This window comes from Medicago sativa, chromosome 5 (assembly GCF_051527215.1).
Source record: "Medicago sativa cultivar Bolivia chromosome 5, Bolivia_mono, whole genome shotgun sequence".
Taxonomy (NCBI): Eukaryota; Viridiplantae; Streptophyta; class Magnoliopsida; order Fabales; family Fabaceae; genus Medicago; species Medicago sativa.
Window position 1 is genome coordinate 58,280,125 of NC_140753.1, and position 14,657 is coordinate 58,294,781.

A 14,657-nucleotide genomic window follows, 5' to 3' on the forward strand; every position below is an offset into this window, starting at 1 on the left:
TCAAAGTTGTAAATAAATAACATTGGTGTTTGAGTCGAACATTATTTTAGCTCATATAAACTTTTTAATGCTTTGTTCAATCCATTGGAACTTATCAATAAACGGTCGAACAACTTGATTAGTGAATGTACTCCGACTTTAAACGTAGTTTTCCTTTCATTTTGTAGCCTAATTAATGTTTCACCGACTATATATTTTACAACTTTCCCACAAGATTTTTGAATTCAATCACTTGAACAATTAATCATTCTCTACCTTTTATTCCTTCAGTTGAGATCCGTCAATCATTGTAATGTTCAGTTATATAGAGTTTACTTTTCTACAGTTTTGCCTAATCTCACCCATTTCTCCAATAAGAGCCTTTTATGTTACCCATCTTGAATCTTGATCATAGAAACTCCAAAGTCATTAGCAAAAGCATAAGAATTTATGCTCTATAGTTGCACCAATTTATCACTTTCAGAACCATCACCTTTAAAAAGCTCTTGATCAGAATCAAAGAGACCCTTTTTGTACAACAAATCCTTATAATATGTATTGTCAAATCTTTTAGGAGTAGTAAATTGTTATCGCCACCGATTAGAGGGCACGTCTTGCGAAATTGGCTGCAAAATTTTTGTCTACGTTGCTGTCTTTGAAGATCCTGTCCTTAAATGAACTTCATTTGGCAAATCCAATTGTGTGAGCATCAGATAGAACAACTAGATCTTTAAGGCTTAATCCATGAGAATTGAAATTTGTGATAAGTTGTGAGAAATTGAAAAATGGAAGTGGAATATTCATATTTGCTGCTTCTTTGTTTGTATATCTTGAATCTCTTCTTCCTAATAACACTTGCTACCAATAAGTTGGAAAGGTGAAACCCCATATCTCTTTTGACTTTGGTTGAACTCTCGACTCCAACAACACTTATATTTTATTTATTTATTTATTTTCATAAAGTTTTATCTAATTTTTCTTTAATTGTAGAAAGTTTTAAAATAGAAATTGTTTTAGGCCTCTAAACTTGCTGGAACAGCCCTGAGTTTTAGTTATTAGAGCCTGGGTCCGGACGGTATCAATTTTGGATTTATTAAACATTTTTGGGAGTTGATGAAAGAAGACTTTATGAGATTTATTGTGGAATTTTACCGTGGAAAGTTGTCGAAGGGGGTTAATTCTACTTTTATTGCGTTAATCTCGAAGGTTACTAGCCCGCAACAGTTAAATGATATTAGGCCTATTTCTCTGGTGGGGTAAATGTACAAGATGCTAGCTAAGGTGTTGGCTAACAGGCTTTGAGCAGTTATTGGTAGTGTGGTTTCTGACTTCCAATCCGCTTTTGTAAAGGGGAAACAAATTTTAGACGAAATTCTTATAGCTAATGAAGAAGTTGATGAAGCTAAGTGTATGAAGAAGGAACTTTTATTGTTTAAGGTCGACTTCAAAAAGGCGTATGACTCTGTTGACTTAAATTACCTTGATTCCGTAATGGCTAATATGAATTTTCCAACTTTATGGCGGAAGTGGATTTCTGAATGTGTTGGAAATGCAACGGCTTCAGTTCTTGTCAATGGTTACTTGAAGGAGGAGTTTCCTATCGAGAGGGGTCTTCGCCAAGGGGACCCTCTTTCGCCATTTTTATTTTTATTGGCTGCAGAAGGGTTTAACATTGTGATGAAGGCTATGAAGGAGGCGCATTTGTTTAAGGGTTATAGTGTGGTCCGAATGAGGGAGGTGCAACTTAATCACCTTCAGTTTGTGGATGATACATTAATAATAGGTGAGAGGAGTCGGTTGAATGTGCGCTCAATGCATGCGGTATTACTTTTGTTTGAGGAGATGTCTGGCCTGAAAGTGAACTTCAATAAGAGGATGCTCACTGGTGTTAATATATCTGATTCTTGGTTGGCAGAGGCGCCAATGGTGATGACCTTTTCACTGAAAATATAAAGTTAGACAAAGGTCTTAACCTAATGGTTTTTGGGATATAATGTGTAATAAGGTGCAATGGGTCTTACCAATATAGAAACCATGAGAATATGAAGCTATGTTGGTAAGAAAAGCCTTTGTTTTTGCAATACAACAAATGCTATTATTAAGAGTTGCCTCATCCTTAAGCAATGAATTTTATCATGGCATTAGAAAAGACTAGGAACTAGGGATTGTTCTATAATGATGAACTCCATGATTTGAAAGCGCACTTTTTATCAACCCTTTTCAAAAACCAAAACATTTTCAAACTAAACACTTTGAAAAGAAAACCCAACTTAAGATTCACAAGTTCATGTGTATACAATACTCTTTTTATTATGACGATATATCCACACACTTACGGACATATCACACAAACAATGACATATATAACTCCTTATCATAAGTCGACTTTCACACAAACAATGACATATATAACTCCTTATCATAAGTCGACTTTCTAAGAGTACTATTGTTGAGTTTTTTATTTTTTTTTTATTAAAAAAGTATATATGATGACCTTCTTGACTTAGAACAACACCATTTCCAGTATTTGAAGTGTGACGACTAACTTCGAACAACTGATTACAGTTGTAAATGAATAACATTGGTGTTTGAGTCGAACATTATTTTAGCTCATCTAAACTTTTTAATGTTTGTTCAATCCATTGGAACTTATCTCCCTTTATGGAATATGTGAGTGGGGCAACGACCTAGCTATAATTTATTATGAACCTTCTATAAAACTAAACTAAACCATGGAAATTTCTCACGTCATGGATTGATTTTGGAATAGGTCAACTATTAATGGTTTCGCCCTTGATGGATCAACGTGAATGCCTTCAATAATGATGGTGTCTCCCAAAAAAAGAAAAGTAACTTCACTAGTTAAGAAAAAATATTTCTTCAGATTGGCACTGGGGCTTTACTAATGAAGAGTTTGTCAAAGTTGCTCTAAGTGCTCAAATTTTACTTTGTTTTGGATAAAAATATTATCAAAGCATATGACTATAAATGGTCGAACAACTTGATTCATATGTGAGTTTAAATGTAGTTTTCCTTTCATTTTGTAGTCTAACTATACGATTTGATGGTATCATCCACGGTGAAGATTAATCTTTGAAACTAGAAGTGACCCATCTTTGTAGCAACTGAACTTGACCCATCTTTGTTCTACTCACTAAGATGTCTACTATGAAGAATAATGCTTCCACTTTTTTTTTTTTTTTTTTTTTTTTTTTTTTTTATCATTGAACCCACTTTAATATTCATGCATACTAATCACCCTTTTTTCAGCTTTTCTTTGGAAGTGATTATTACTCATATTTAATTACAAATTTATCCTTTTTTCAATCCCATTTATTCTTATAAATAAGTTTATAAAAACAATTATACATTTATAAACTCTAGATATTATTCTTCTACACCAAAAAGGCCCCATATTTAATCACACGCCAAATAGTCACACAAATAAAACTTAATACTATTGTAATAAAAACAATTAATCTCACGTTAAATAGACTAACGATTTATGGTTCAATTTAGAACATAGAATTGTTATTGTATAAAATCAAAATATTTAGATAACTTATGGAGAATATATCTTTTTTAAAAGAGAAAATTTATGGAGAATATAAAACTTGGCATTAATTTTTTTATATATTTAACACTTTTTAATATAGAGAAAGAGAAAAATATTATTAATTAAAGTTTCACCGACTATATAATTTACAACCTTCCCACTAGATATTTAAATCCAATCCCTTGAACAATTAATTAATCATTCTCTACCTTTTATTCCTTCAGTCCGTCAATCATTGTAATGTTCAGTCATATATTGTAATAAAAACAATTAATCTCACGTTAAATAGACTAACGATTTATGGTTCAATTTAGAACATAGAATTGTTATTGTATAAAATCAAAATATTTAGATAACTTATGGAGAATATATCTTTTTTAAAAGAGAAAATTTATGGAGAATATAAAACTTGGCATTAATTTTTTTATATATTTAACACTTTTTAATATAGAGAAAGAGAAAAATATTATTAATTAAAGTTTCACCGACTATATAATTTACAACCTTCCCACTAGATATTTAAATCCAATCCCTTGAACAATTAATTAATCATTCTCTACCTTTTATTCCTTCAGTCCGTCAATCATTGTAATGTTCAGTCATATATAGTTTACTTTTCTACTGGTTTGCCTAATCTCACCCGTTTCTCCAATAAGAGCCTTTTATGTGACCCATCTTGATCATAGAAACTCCAAAGTCATTAGCAAAAGAATAAGAATTTATGCTCTATAGTTGCACCAAATTATCACTTTCAGAACCATCACCTATAGAAAGATCTTGATCAGAATCAAAGAGACCCTTTTTGTACAACAAATCCTTATCCCTTATAATATGTATTGTCAAATCTTTTGGGAGTAGCAGCAATTGGTGCTAAATTGTTATCAACTCCAACAACACTTATATTTTATTTATTTATTTTCATAAAGTTTTATCTAATTTTTCTTTAATTGTAGAAAGTTTTAAAATAGAAGTTGTTTTAAGCCCCTAAACTTGCTGGGACGACCCTCGGTTTTGGATAGATATATGATATCTCCTTCTCTTTTTGGTCAAGTGTTTTAAGCGTTGTTTCATTTACCTAATGATTTATGTTTTTGGATAGAGATGTTGTGTTTCCCTCACTTGAGGTCATCGACATGGATTCAGTTGCTCACAATGAAGCCATGTTCTCCCCAACAAGAATTTTCCCACCAAGCCAACCCATGACTTTGATACCACCTTTTGTAAAAACAACGCAGAAAATTTAAATGACACAATCATAACATAAGAAGATAATTTGAAATACACCAAATCTGAGGAAAAAAACTATAATTGATACTTATTAATAGTGACAACCAAAAAATAATGCATGTGAAAAGTGTTATAATACATAGACTTCTCTACAATATCCACATTATCTATGATTGTTCTATCGTGTATAGAAAAATTATAACCCATATATGTAGCGTTGACCTCCCTATTCATTTACAATACTGGACGATGTAGGACTTTTTCCAAGTGTTTCAATTTCAACAACACAACAATTTCCACCTTGATTTAAATTGATATAGGGTTAATGGTGCTTTACCCCTGTAATATAAGCCATTTCTAGGTTTACCTCCTGTAAAATATTTTTTTGATTTACCCCCTGTAAAAGTTTTTTTTTTCAGAATACCCCCCTAATATGCCATACAAAAACCAAAAATTTTGTAAAAAAAAAAATCGTTTTTGTATGGCCTATTAAGGGGGTATTCTGAAAAAAAAAATTACAAGGGGTAAATCAAAAAAAAAATTTACAAGGGGTAAACCTGAAAATGACCTATATTATAGGAGGTAAAACACTATTTTTTCCAACTAGTTAACAGTCGAAGGAACTTCGGTAGTTAACTGCCGAAGGAACTTACTTCGGTAGTTAACTGCAACCGGTTCTTAATTTCAGTAGTTAACTGCTGAGGGGACATTTTCGTTTTTTTTACATGTGTTTTTCAGCCTTATCATATGTGTCAACAACAATTTTCCAAGGTTTTTGATGTCTTATCAACCACAATTTAAATTGTATTAGTAAATTTGACTACAAAATTTTTGCAATATGAACGAGTCAACGACCGGTTCGATTTTTAAAATTCAAAAATTGAAATTGTGTTTTTGGTTTTAGTCCCATGGTAAATTGCGTTTTTGGTTTTAGTCCCTATACTAACCCAAGTCATCAACTAGTGCCAACTCACGAAGTGCCACGTATTGCTCCGTTAGCCAGGTCATCGTTTTTGTCACAGAATTGAACGACAAGGACTAGATCCAAAACGTTTGGTAATTACAGGGGTTGTTTCGCAAAAAAAAAAAATTTACAGGGACGAAAACCAAAAATGCGCCAACTTACAAGGACCTTTTTCATATTTAAGCCTATATTTATTAAAATTAGGATATATTTTTAATATTCATTTAAATATGGTATGCATTTGTGTAGGTATGAAATATGCATATATAGTGATTAATTTTGATGATTTTGACAATTGGTAGGTTTTATGATTTTTTATTTTTAATTTTTGAGATTGAGTGAATTAGTTTAATCTGATCCAACTCAGTTTAATACGAGTACATATTTTTTATAAAGACCAAATTATACATCTGAGTTATCCAATTTTATCCGGTTCAATCATTCGATTCAATAAATGACCCAATTGTTAAAAGAGGGACCAAATGAACGAGTCAACTACCGGTTCGATTTTTAAAATTATTTTGTCAAAAAAGAGTCAACTAATTTGAGAAAGTTTCACCTGGAGCATTCATCAAACTATTCCCCGCTCTATTTAATCTTTGAATTTTCATTAGTCACGCGCTCCATTCACACTTCCCGCGTTCCATTCCTTCTTCTCTCCCAAACACCAACGAATACTTCTGCTCTCAGGTTTCTCTCTCCTTCTTCACGCAAAGACTCCTCAATTTTTTCTTCATTGAATCTTAATTTTCTGTTCCAATTCTTCTGCATGTAGATGAATTTTATTTTTTCTAACGTTTTTGTCAAATTCGCAATTTATCTTGCATTTTTTTTTCTTCTACTTGCTATGAATTTAGTTGTATTGAATAATTATTGATATATTTTCATTTTAGCGGGTTTTTGTCTTAGAAATGTATTTTCCAGCTTGAAATTTCGGCGATACTTGTTTAGATTAAGAGAGATGATTGTGAAGTTTTTAGGTTACTGATAATTCCCAGCAATATTTGATGGAATAATCGGTTTAGTTTTTATTTATTTATTTATTTATTTTTTATAATTATAATTAACATTTTATCATGCTTAATTTTGAAATTTTGTTGTGTTTGTAATGTATGAAAATTACTTGCAATAAACAGTTAATGATGATTACGTGCAATGTTATATCTTATTTGCTTGATTGTGTTTTCTTTAATTTGGTTGATCTTTTATTTTAGAACTGATGTTCTGTTTTCGACTCATTATTGTGCAGTTAATTCGGTTTGACGTACCAATTATGGATTCATATTCTTTGAAGTCCATGTTCGATTTGCCTCAACCTTTTCAATCATGTTTTAGTTTCAGGTACTATACACTTTTCTTTTAATATGTGTGAGATATAGTAAGCTGCTGCTAGACAAGCTTAGCTGCCTCGAAGCTTTTAACCTGTATCATATTTTACGAAGCATTGACACAGACACAAACACCGGACACAACAACAACACTGACACATGACACAGATACATCGACACCGGTAATAATTTGAGAAAATAAATTAATATGATGACGCGTGTCGGACACGGGGACACACCTAATCTTAGAAGTGTATGTACTTCATATTAGGAGATGGTGCTCATTTAGCACGTATCTTTGCGACATAACATAATAATTGATGATTTTTGGGTCCAAATTCAAACCTCTAATAGTCACAGATTAGAAAAGAATACGCATTTAAAGTGATCTCACACATATTCTTACATTTGTATAACGATTAACACTCTATGTTGTGTGGTATACAGATATTTTAATTCACCCCAGTGTGAATGTTTTCCTACCTGTTACCACTCTGATGTTAACATGGTCATCTCTGCTCCGACCGGAAGTGGTAAAACAGAGGGAAGATTTATACATGTGAAGGGATCTCTTAAAACAGTAAGTAATTTCTCACAAAATTCCGGCTTTGAAAACTTTTCTATTAGTAATATTTCTTAGGAGTAGTATTACTTTGTGTTCAATAAAGGTAAAACCGGTAGACAGGTTATCTTTCTTCTAGTGTCAGTGGTGTAAACCCAGTCCTTTTTTGCCATAGTGAAAACTGATATTGTATTGGTGCATAAAAAACAGTCTACGCTTTTGTATGGTGAATCACTGAATAATTTGAAGGCTACAATTTAAAATCTATTTTAATTATCATGTCTCATTAACTAATTATTGGTTTGGTTATCTTTTTACTTGGTGACAAGATCTATATTGCCCCATCTAAGGCTTTAGTTCAGGAGAAGGTCTGTGATTGGAATCAGAAATTTGGACCATGGGGGGTTTGTTGCCTGGAGCTGACAGGCGACGTTGAATCTTACACTCCAAGAAATATAAATGAAGCAGATATCATTCTAACCACCCCAGAGGTCAGTATTCAAATGAGAGTTATCTAAACATAAGTATAACAAGACACTTTAATCTTTATTGTACCTTCCTGTTTCATTTTTCTTCTTTGAAATATTAAATGGACATAGATTTCAAATTAATCAATGACTTATGATGTTTATGCACATATTCCTCAATCCAAAGAGACACAAGAAACATTTATTTTTCCTGTCAGACTGACACACACACACACTATGACTGATTTTTTGACACTATATGAGGTGGCTAAAGTTCATTCTTACATGTGGCACATATTCAAATATAAAAATCCATTATAAGAGTAAGAACATACATTTGATAATGCTCTTTCATATAAGAGTTGCACTTAAAACACAAACAATTACAAGATATGTTTACTTTGTTGAATTCTTTCAGTCTGACAATTAATATCTCAAAAGGTAGTGTCCGGGACCAACATGTTGGTACCACAGTGCACACGCAATATTCTGAGTGCGTTAGTTCTCCTTTTTGTGGAAACCTGAACAAAAAATTGTCTAAAAGTGCATTCTATTTTGTTTAGAAGTTCACCGCTATTTATTTAAAAGTACACTTTCAAACAATTTACGTTGTTTGAAATTGCTTTTCTGAAAATTTGAAGATTTTTTAGTAACAAAAATGGGACAACAAGCAGCGATTTCTATCTTTCTTTTAATTGGTGTACGACTAACTTGAGTAGTCACCCACCCAACAAATCAATGCTTGATTATTTTTCCATGTTATTTAGTTGCACTCTTTGATTGTTAATATATCATTTTGGGCTGACGTTTTTATTGTACAGATGTCAGGAAGGGCAGGCCGACCACCATTCGATGATACAGGCTTGATTATAATCATGACAAGGAGAGAAACGGTGAACTGTTCTGCAGAATGCTTTTCAACTTCCACACTATCAAAGTTCTTCAATTTTGATCACTAATTCCGTTATTTCTCACGTGCTCTTCTTTCTTACATTTTCTTGTACTCCAGGTTCATTTGTATGAGAATCTCTTAAGTGGGTGTGAAGTAGTGGAATCACAGTAAGACAGTCTCTTTATAAGTTGCTAATTGATGTAACATACTTTAATGTTGCTCATATTCTATAAACAAGGGGCAATTATCCTGTTCAAATAATTGGTTTTTGTTTATCCTAGATTACTCTCATGTGTGACGGAGCATTTGCTTGCCGAATTAGTTCAACTGATGGTATCTGATATTGCAAAAGCAATTGAATGGATGAAATGCTCCTACTTGTATGTTATAATGAAAAGGGTAAGTGAGTACGGAGTTCTTTTACTTTTGTCTGAGTTTCTACCATCCCATCTGATCATAAAATTTATGCTTAAGAAGAATCCTGAGAACTATGCAATTAAAAAGGGAATTTCTGACGATTGTTTAGAGAAGCATGTGCAAGGTACAATTTCCACCATCTGATTGTCTTTTATAGCTTTCTATTTTCTTATTGTCTCCCTTTATATTTCACCTAGATAGTTTTCCCCCTATTTCCTGGTACTGAAACATTCTTATCTCAGAGATTTGTGTTCAGAAAGTTAACGAATTATCACAGTATCAAATGGTATGGGTTGATGAAGATGGTTTCTTCTTGAGATCATTAGGTATTGATTTATTCCGGAATATTGATATTCCTTAAATATTTGTGAAAATCCAAACTGGTTGCTGATATTTTTACTTTTCCTATCTTAGATCCTGGAAGGTTAATGACAAAGTACTATTTGAGATTTGACACCATGAAACAAATAATGCGGACTCCTGAAAGCTGCAATTTAGAAGATGCTCTTCGTGTTGTATGCTTTGCTGAAGAAATTGCATGTGCGGATATTTGTTGAAATTTTTTGTATTAGGACAAATTGTTTCGGCATTAAACATTGACACAATTATTTACTGGAAAATGAAGGGATGCAGCTCAGATGCAATGAAAAGAAGATCTTAAATGATATCAATGAAGACAAAGATGGCCGACTTCGATTTCACATTCTTGGAGACAAAGGTAGCACTCCTAATATGGTTTTACTAACTTCTAGGATTTTTGAAAATTCTTCACCTCACCAACTAATTTTTTCATTCTGTGTAGAAGGTGAGCCAATAGTTAAAGAAGACAAACTCAAAATCATCACTGAGAAAACAGTGTTTGATCACATACGGGAGAAAGGGCATGAGGTAGTTGTCTTGGATGATGATGAAACCAAAGTTCCAGAACAAACTGGTGTCAATTTTCCTACTGATCTTAATGCTCACACTATAGCTGAAAGCTCAGATAACATGAGAAGTGTAGTTGATACAGGTACACCTTTTCACTTGCAGTGTTGATCAAAGCATTTTTTCGCTTTTTAATGTTTTTTTCCTTTTTTCTCTAGTAGGTGCAGCAAATTTTGTGACTACACCCTCTTCCTTTCATTTCTCTAATCGGTTGAGGTTGATAGTTACTACTGTGATTTTGTTGTGTCTCGCTTTAGCGGCGTCCACATCCGCTCAAGACACTCAATTTGACTACTATATGGTGGTTCTAATGTGGCCACCAACTGTTGAGAAGAAAGGGTTGGATAGATTTGTAATGCATGGCCTCTGGCCACAAAGACATGAAAATCCTCAGCCCTATAAGTGTAAACATAAAGACTTCCTTGAACAAAAGGATGTAAGTGTTTATTTCTACTTTGTTGAAATTTTTGAAATTGGCATAGTGTGAGTTTGTTGTTAACCAATTTAAATTTATCTTATTCTTATTTTAGGTTCGCGGTAGTCTGACGAAAATGGAAACTTGTTGCCCTAACATAGAAAGTGGGGGTAATATGTTTTTTTGGGGGCACGAGTGGTATGCACACGGTACCTGTTCCAATTTAGATAAACGAGGATATTTCAACCTTGCATTTAATCTGTACAAAGATAACAACATTGGTCGCATTTTTGACGTAAATTTTATAAGGCCAGGTGCCATAAGCAGATCTGCAGAGATGGTCAGAGCATTGAAGGTTCACACAGAAGGAAAGGAGGTTCAACTCATTTGTGACAATGATGGAAAACTAAAAGAAGTCATACTTTGTGTTGAGAAACATGAACCTTTCAACCATGTTAACTGCCCGGTAAAAGTGCATTGTCCTGAGTTTGTGAATTACCCTCCAGTTATTGCTAATGAAGAGTTGTAGAGAATAATTTCATATGTAGTTTCAAACAATGTTTGCCTGGTGTTCTATTTTGTAAGCTGCTTTGATAGTTTGAATAAGAACATGACTGAACTGAGTTCAGACTAGTGTTTAAGGTCACATCTTTTCAAAGGCATACTAACCAGTCCAACCATTTATGTTCAATCTGAACTCAGAACCAGATATTTGATGGAATTTTTAGAGTGATTAACTCTTGTCATGGTTGGCTTTTTGAGAAAGAATAAGGGGAGTTTGTTCCTCTATTGCCATTTCTTATTAGTGTTTCGTTTTGTTTTCCTTTTTACATCAGAAAAAAGATACATTTTTTTAAAAAAATTCATGCGTTTTTCTCACATACCTTTTTGTCACCTCAGTTATATAATTATTGTTATTTATGTGAGAAGACTAAAGATATTATTGATCCATAGAAAAGCACTTGACAAAAGTTGATGCAATTTAAATTACTTTACTTTTGTAAAATGCCGTTCTACCACATGTTGATTCACTTGTTACTGAGTGAGAGGAAAGCCATGGGTAACCATGGATCTATTAAACATCTATCCCTCATCCTCCGATTCTAATTAGTAGGTTTTTGTATTAAAAGAAGTGCCATCGATACTATATCTTGTTAGTGCAAGATGTGTTTCTTGTACTCTAAGGAACTAAAATGAAGGGATTGAATTGAGAAATTGAGAGGGCGAGAGTATGAGTGAATTATAGAGAAATTGAGAGTTGTCGATGGACTTCACCAATTTGGATCCTGAGGCTCATGGCAAACAGTGGGAGTTTTATCTATAAACGCCAAACAGGTTCCTGTCTTTCCATTATATCTCTTGAACGTGGCATTAATACAGCTTGGTCATACCTTATATTTCTCTAAAACAAAAACGGTCACTTAGCTAAGCTTGTGCCTATTTATATTGTTTTAGTGGCCATGCTATAATGAGGATTTTCTCACACCTATCCTTTCAGAAATATAGAATGTCGTTTTTATTTAATTATGATTCTTTCTTCTTCTTATATTCACGTACAAAAGGAAGAATTGTTTCACCTCTCTTCAAAATCATTTTTCTCTCCTCCAATAGATTGAGTTCCTGATTACATCATTCCAGTGATTATCAAATTCAAGCTGTTCTGTCGCCTCTGATATGATTCATATCAGGGAAGAACATGTTGTATCCTGGGAGGATATGCGCTTATGAGGCGGATAAAATCCTTAAGGACAGTGACTTTGTCACGCCTCATGTTATATAATGGATTACTGTTTGGCAGGTTATCTCTTTTCATTGTTTCGTGTTTGCTTACTTCGATTTTGCCGACGTCAAATCACCGCAATTTCAAGAAAGATAAGTTTAATTGTTGTTCCTCTTGTTTATTCTCTTTAATATTTAATTGATGCTTTTATTTATATGATAGATTATTATTTGTAGAAATAATTTATTCCTAATTTTTACAACAATCTTAAGGATTTTATTCATATTGTTTTTTTCTTTCCAGAATTTATCTGTGTGGAAATTATAGAGAAATTGAGAGTTGTCGATGGACTTCACCAATTTGGATCCTGAGGCTCATGGCAAACAGTGGGAGTTTTATCTATAAACGCCAAACAGGTTCCATATCTTAATTCTGAAGAAAAATAAATTAATAGTGATAATGTTTTATTGAATGTTGTTAAATTTGTGCTTGTACCTTTTGGTATCACTGTTTTGGTTTGTTCTAATTGTGTTGATGAGAGAGTTATGACTCTTAATGTTAATTAAAATTATTATTACTATTTACCGATGGTTATATCTAAAATTAATGGTTGTAGTCTTTTGTTACATCGACTGATTGGAAAAAACTTGAGCACATCAGTTTTGAGCTTATGTCATTGAATAATATTTCCAATGGTTTAATCAACGGTTTCTGCTATATTTAATTAGAATAAGTATTTTTTTTTTCCTTTCTTTTGGTTGATATATACTCCTTATTTGCTAAGGGATTAATTTCATTTTATGAGTTTTGGGAATGATTCAATATACCTGTGTATGAAGCATGCATCGTCATTTACCTGATATAACATGAATATGATCATTCCATGTATCCAAGCATGTTAGTATATCTCCATGTATCCATTCTTATACTAAATGTTTTGTTGTGTAGTGTCAGTGCTCAACACATGTATGTGTGGAACTAGTTAAAGTTAGTTTTGCATGAGAACACTTGCATTATCCCATGCCTTTGTATTCTGGTTATATGCATCTCACTAATTTAAATTGTGTTATCAGAGAGTTAATATATGCATAGTTTAAGTGAACTTACATCATGGTATGATTGTTTCTAAGAGATATTTTTATGGAAAATATGCATGCTAGATTTGTATAGAATTTCTATATTGTTGTGGTGTATTTATTTTTGTGCCAATGTTAGCACATATCTCTTGAATATGCTTTTCAAAACTGAAAATTCTGTTAGTATAAACTTGTGTGATATGCTACTGCAATTTGTGCGAAATTTACATAATTATATTTATTTATTGTGGCCTCATATGATATATTTATGATTGGGAAAATCTAGTGAAATGTGTATATACGATTTTTGTGAAACCAAATTGATTTGTTGTGCAAATTTTAAGATATATTGTTGTCACTTGAAAATCATTCAAGTAGACCTGAATAGAAATCCACTTATCTTTCTCTTTGTGAGAGTGTTGTCACTTAAAAATCATTCAATTTAATATGTACAATAAATCTACACATTGTATTATATTAATCCAATGTGGGGGTTTGTTGCTTGAAAGAATTTTAAGTAGACTCATATGATAACACTATCTTTGGATTTAATTTTCCCCATTGTGAAGATGTTGTCGCTTAGTGTTTATCTAAGTAGACCTGATAAAATATATTATGAAAATTAGTTTGATAATATATGAGATATTGTTTACAAAAATGGATAAACCTTTGTATTAAAATAATACAAAGACGTCAAATAGATATGAATCCAATGAGAATAAATCTATAAGTAGATTTATCTTATTGATGAACATGTTGTCGTTTAGTAGCCAACGACTTGTATTAGTTTATTGTGTAATCCGAGTTTATTTTTATAAACTTGATGAAATATGAGGTTAATTGACTTAGAGACGTCTTAGTCAATATTTATGAATTTAGCGGATCCGTATATAAAACCCCTTGGGAAGAAATTTAGGGAAATGAGACTTTGCCACTCGAATACGACAAGTAATGGGAACCCAACCTTTGTGATTGGAGATCCCATGAAGAAGGTTCAATGGGTAAAAACAAGTTACTTGTTAGTTCTGTTAGCACTAAAATAACGTTGTCTCTTTCCTATAGTGTATGATAATGGATGAGATGTGCTAAATATTATAAAATTGATGGGTAAGCTTTAAAAGCTTTTA

At 32.4% G+C, this 14,657-nt stretch overlaps 1 protein-coding gene and 1 pseudogene across 1 annotated transcript; one reads left to right on the plus strand and one right to left on the minus strand.

Moving 5' to 3' along the window:
- Window positions 1–300: 300 nt before the first annotated feature.
- LOC146923465 (peroxidase RIP1 pseudogene) lies at window positions 301–1,080 on the minus strand (annotated as a pseudogene).
- A 5,279-nt stretch (window positions 1,081–6,359) lies between these two features.
- Window positions 6,360–11,527, plus strand: LOC146923466 (ATP-dependent DNA helicase homolog MER3-like). Its single transcript, XM_085710890.1, has 14 exons — window positions 6,360–6,416; window positions 6,976–7,067; window positions 7,502–7,634; window positions 7,946–8,107; window positions 8,905–8,976; window positions 9,093–9,142; window positions 9,257–9,374; window positions 9,453–9,516; window positions 9,635–9,718; window positions 9,807–9,932; window positions 10,018–10,110; window positions 10,195–10,404; window positions 10,478–10,755; window positions 10,850–11,527. Exons 2-14 carry the CDS (start codon window positions 7,000–7,002, stop codon window positions 11,261–11,263), a joined length of 1,872 nt encoding a protein of 623 aa, XP_085567016.1. The 5' UTR covers window positions 6,360–6,416; window positions 6,976–6,999; the 3' UTR covers window positions 11,264–11,527.
- Window positions 11,528–14,657: the final 3,130 nt, after the last annotated feature.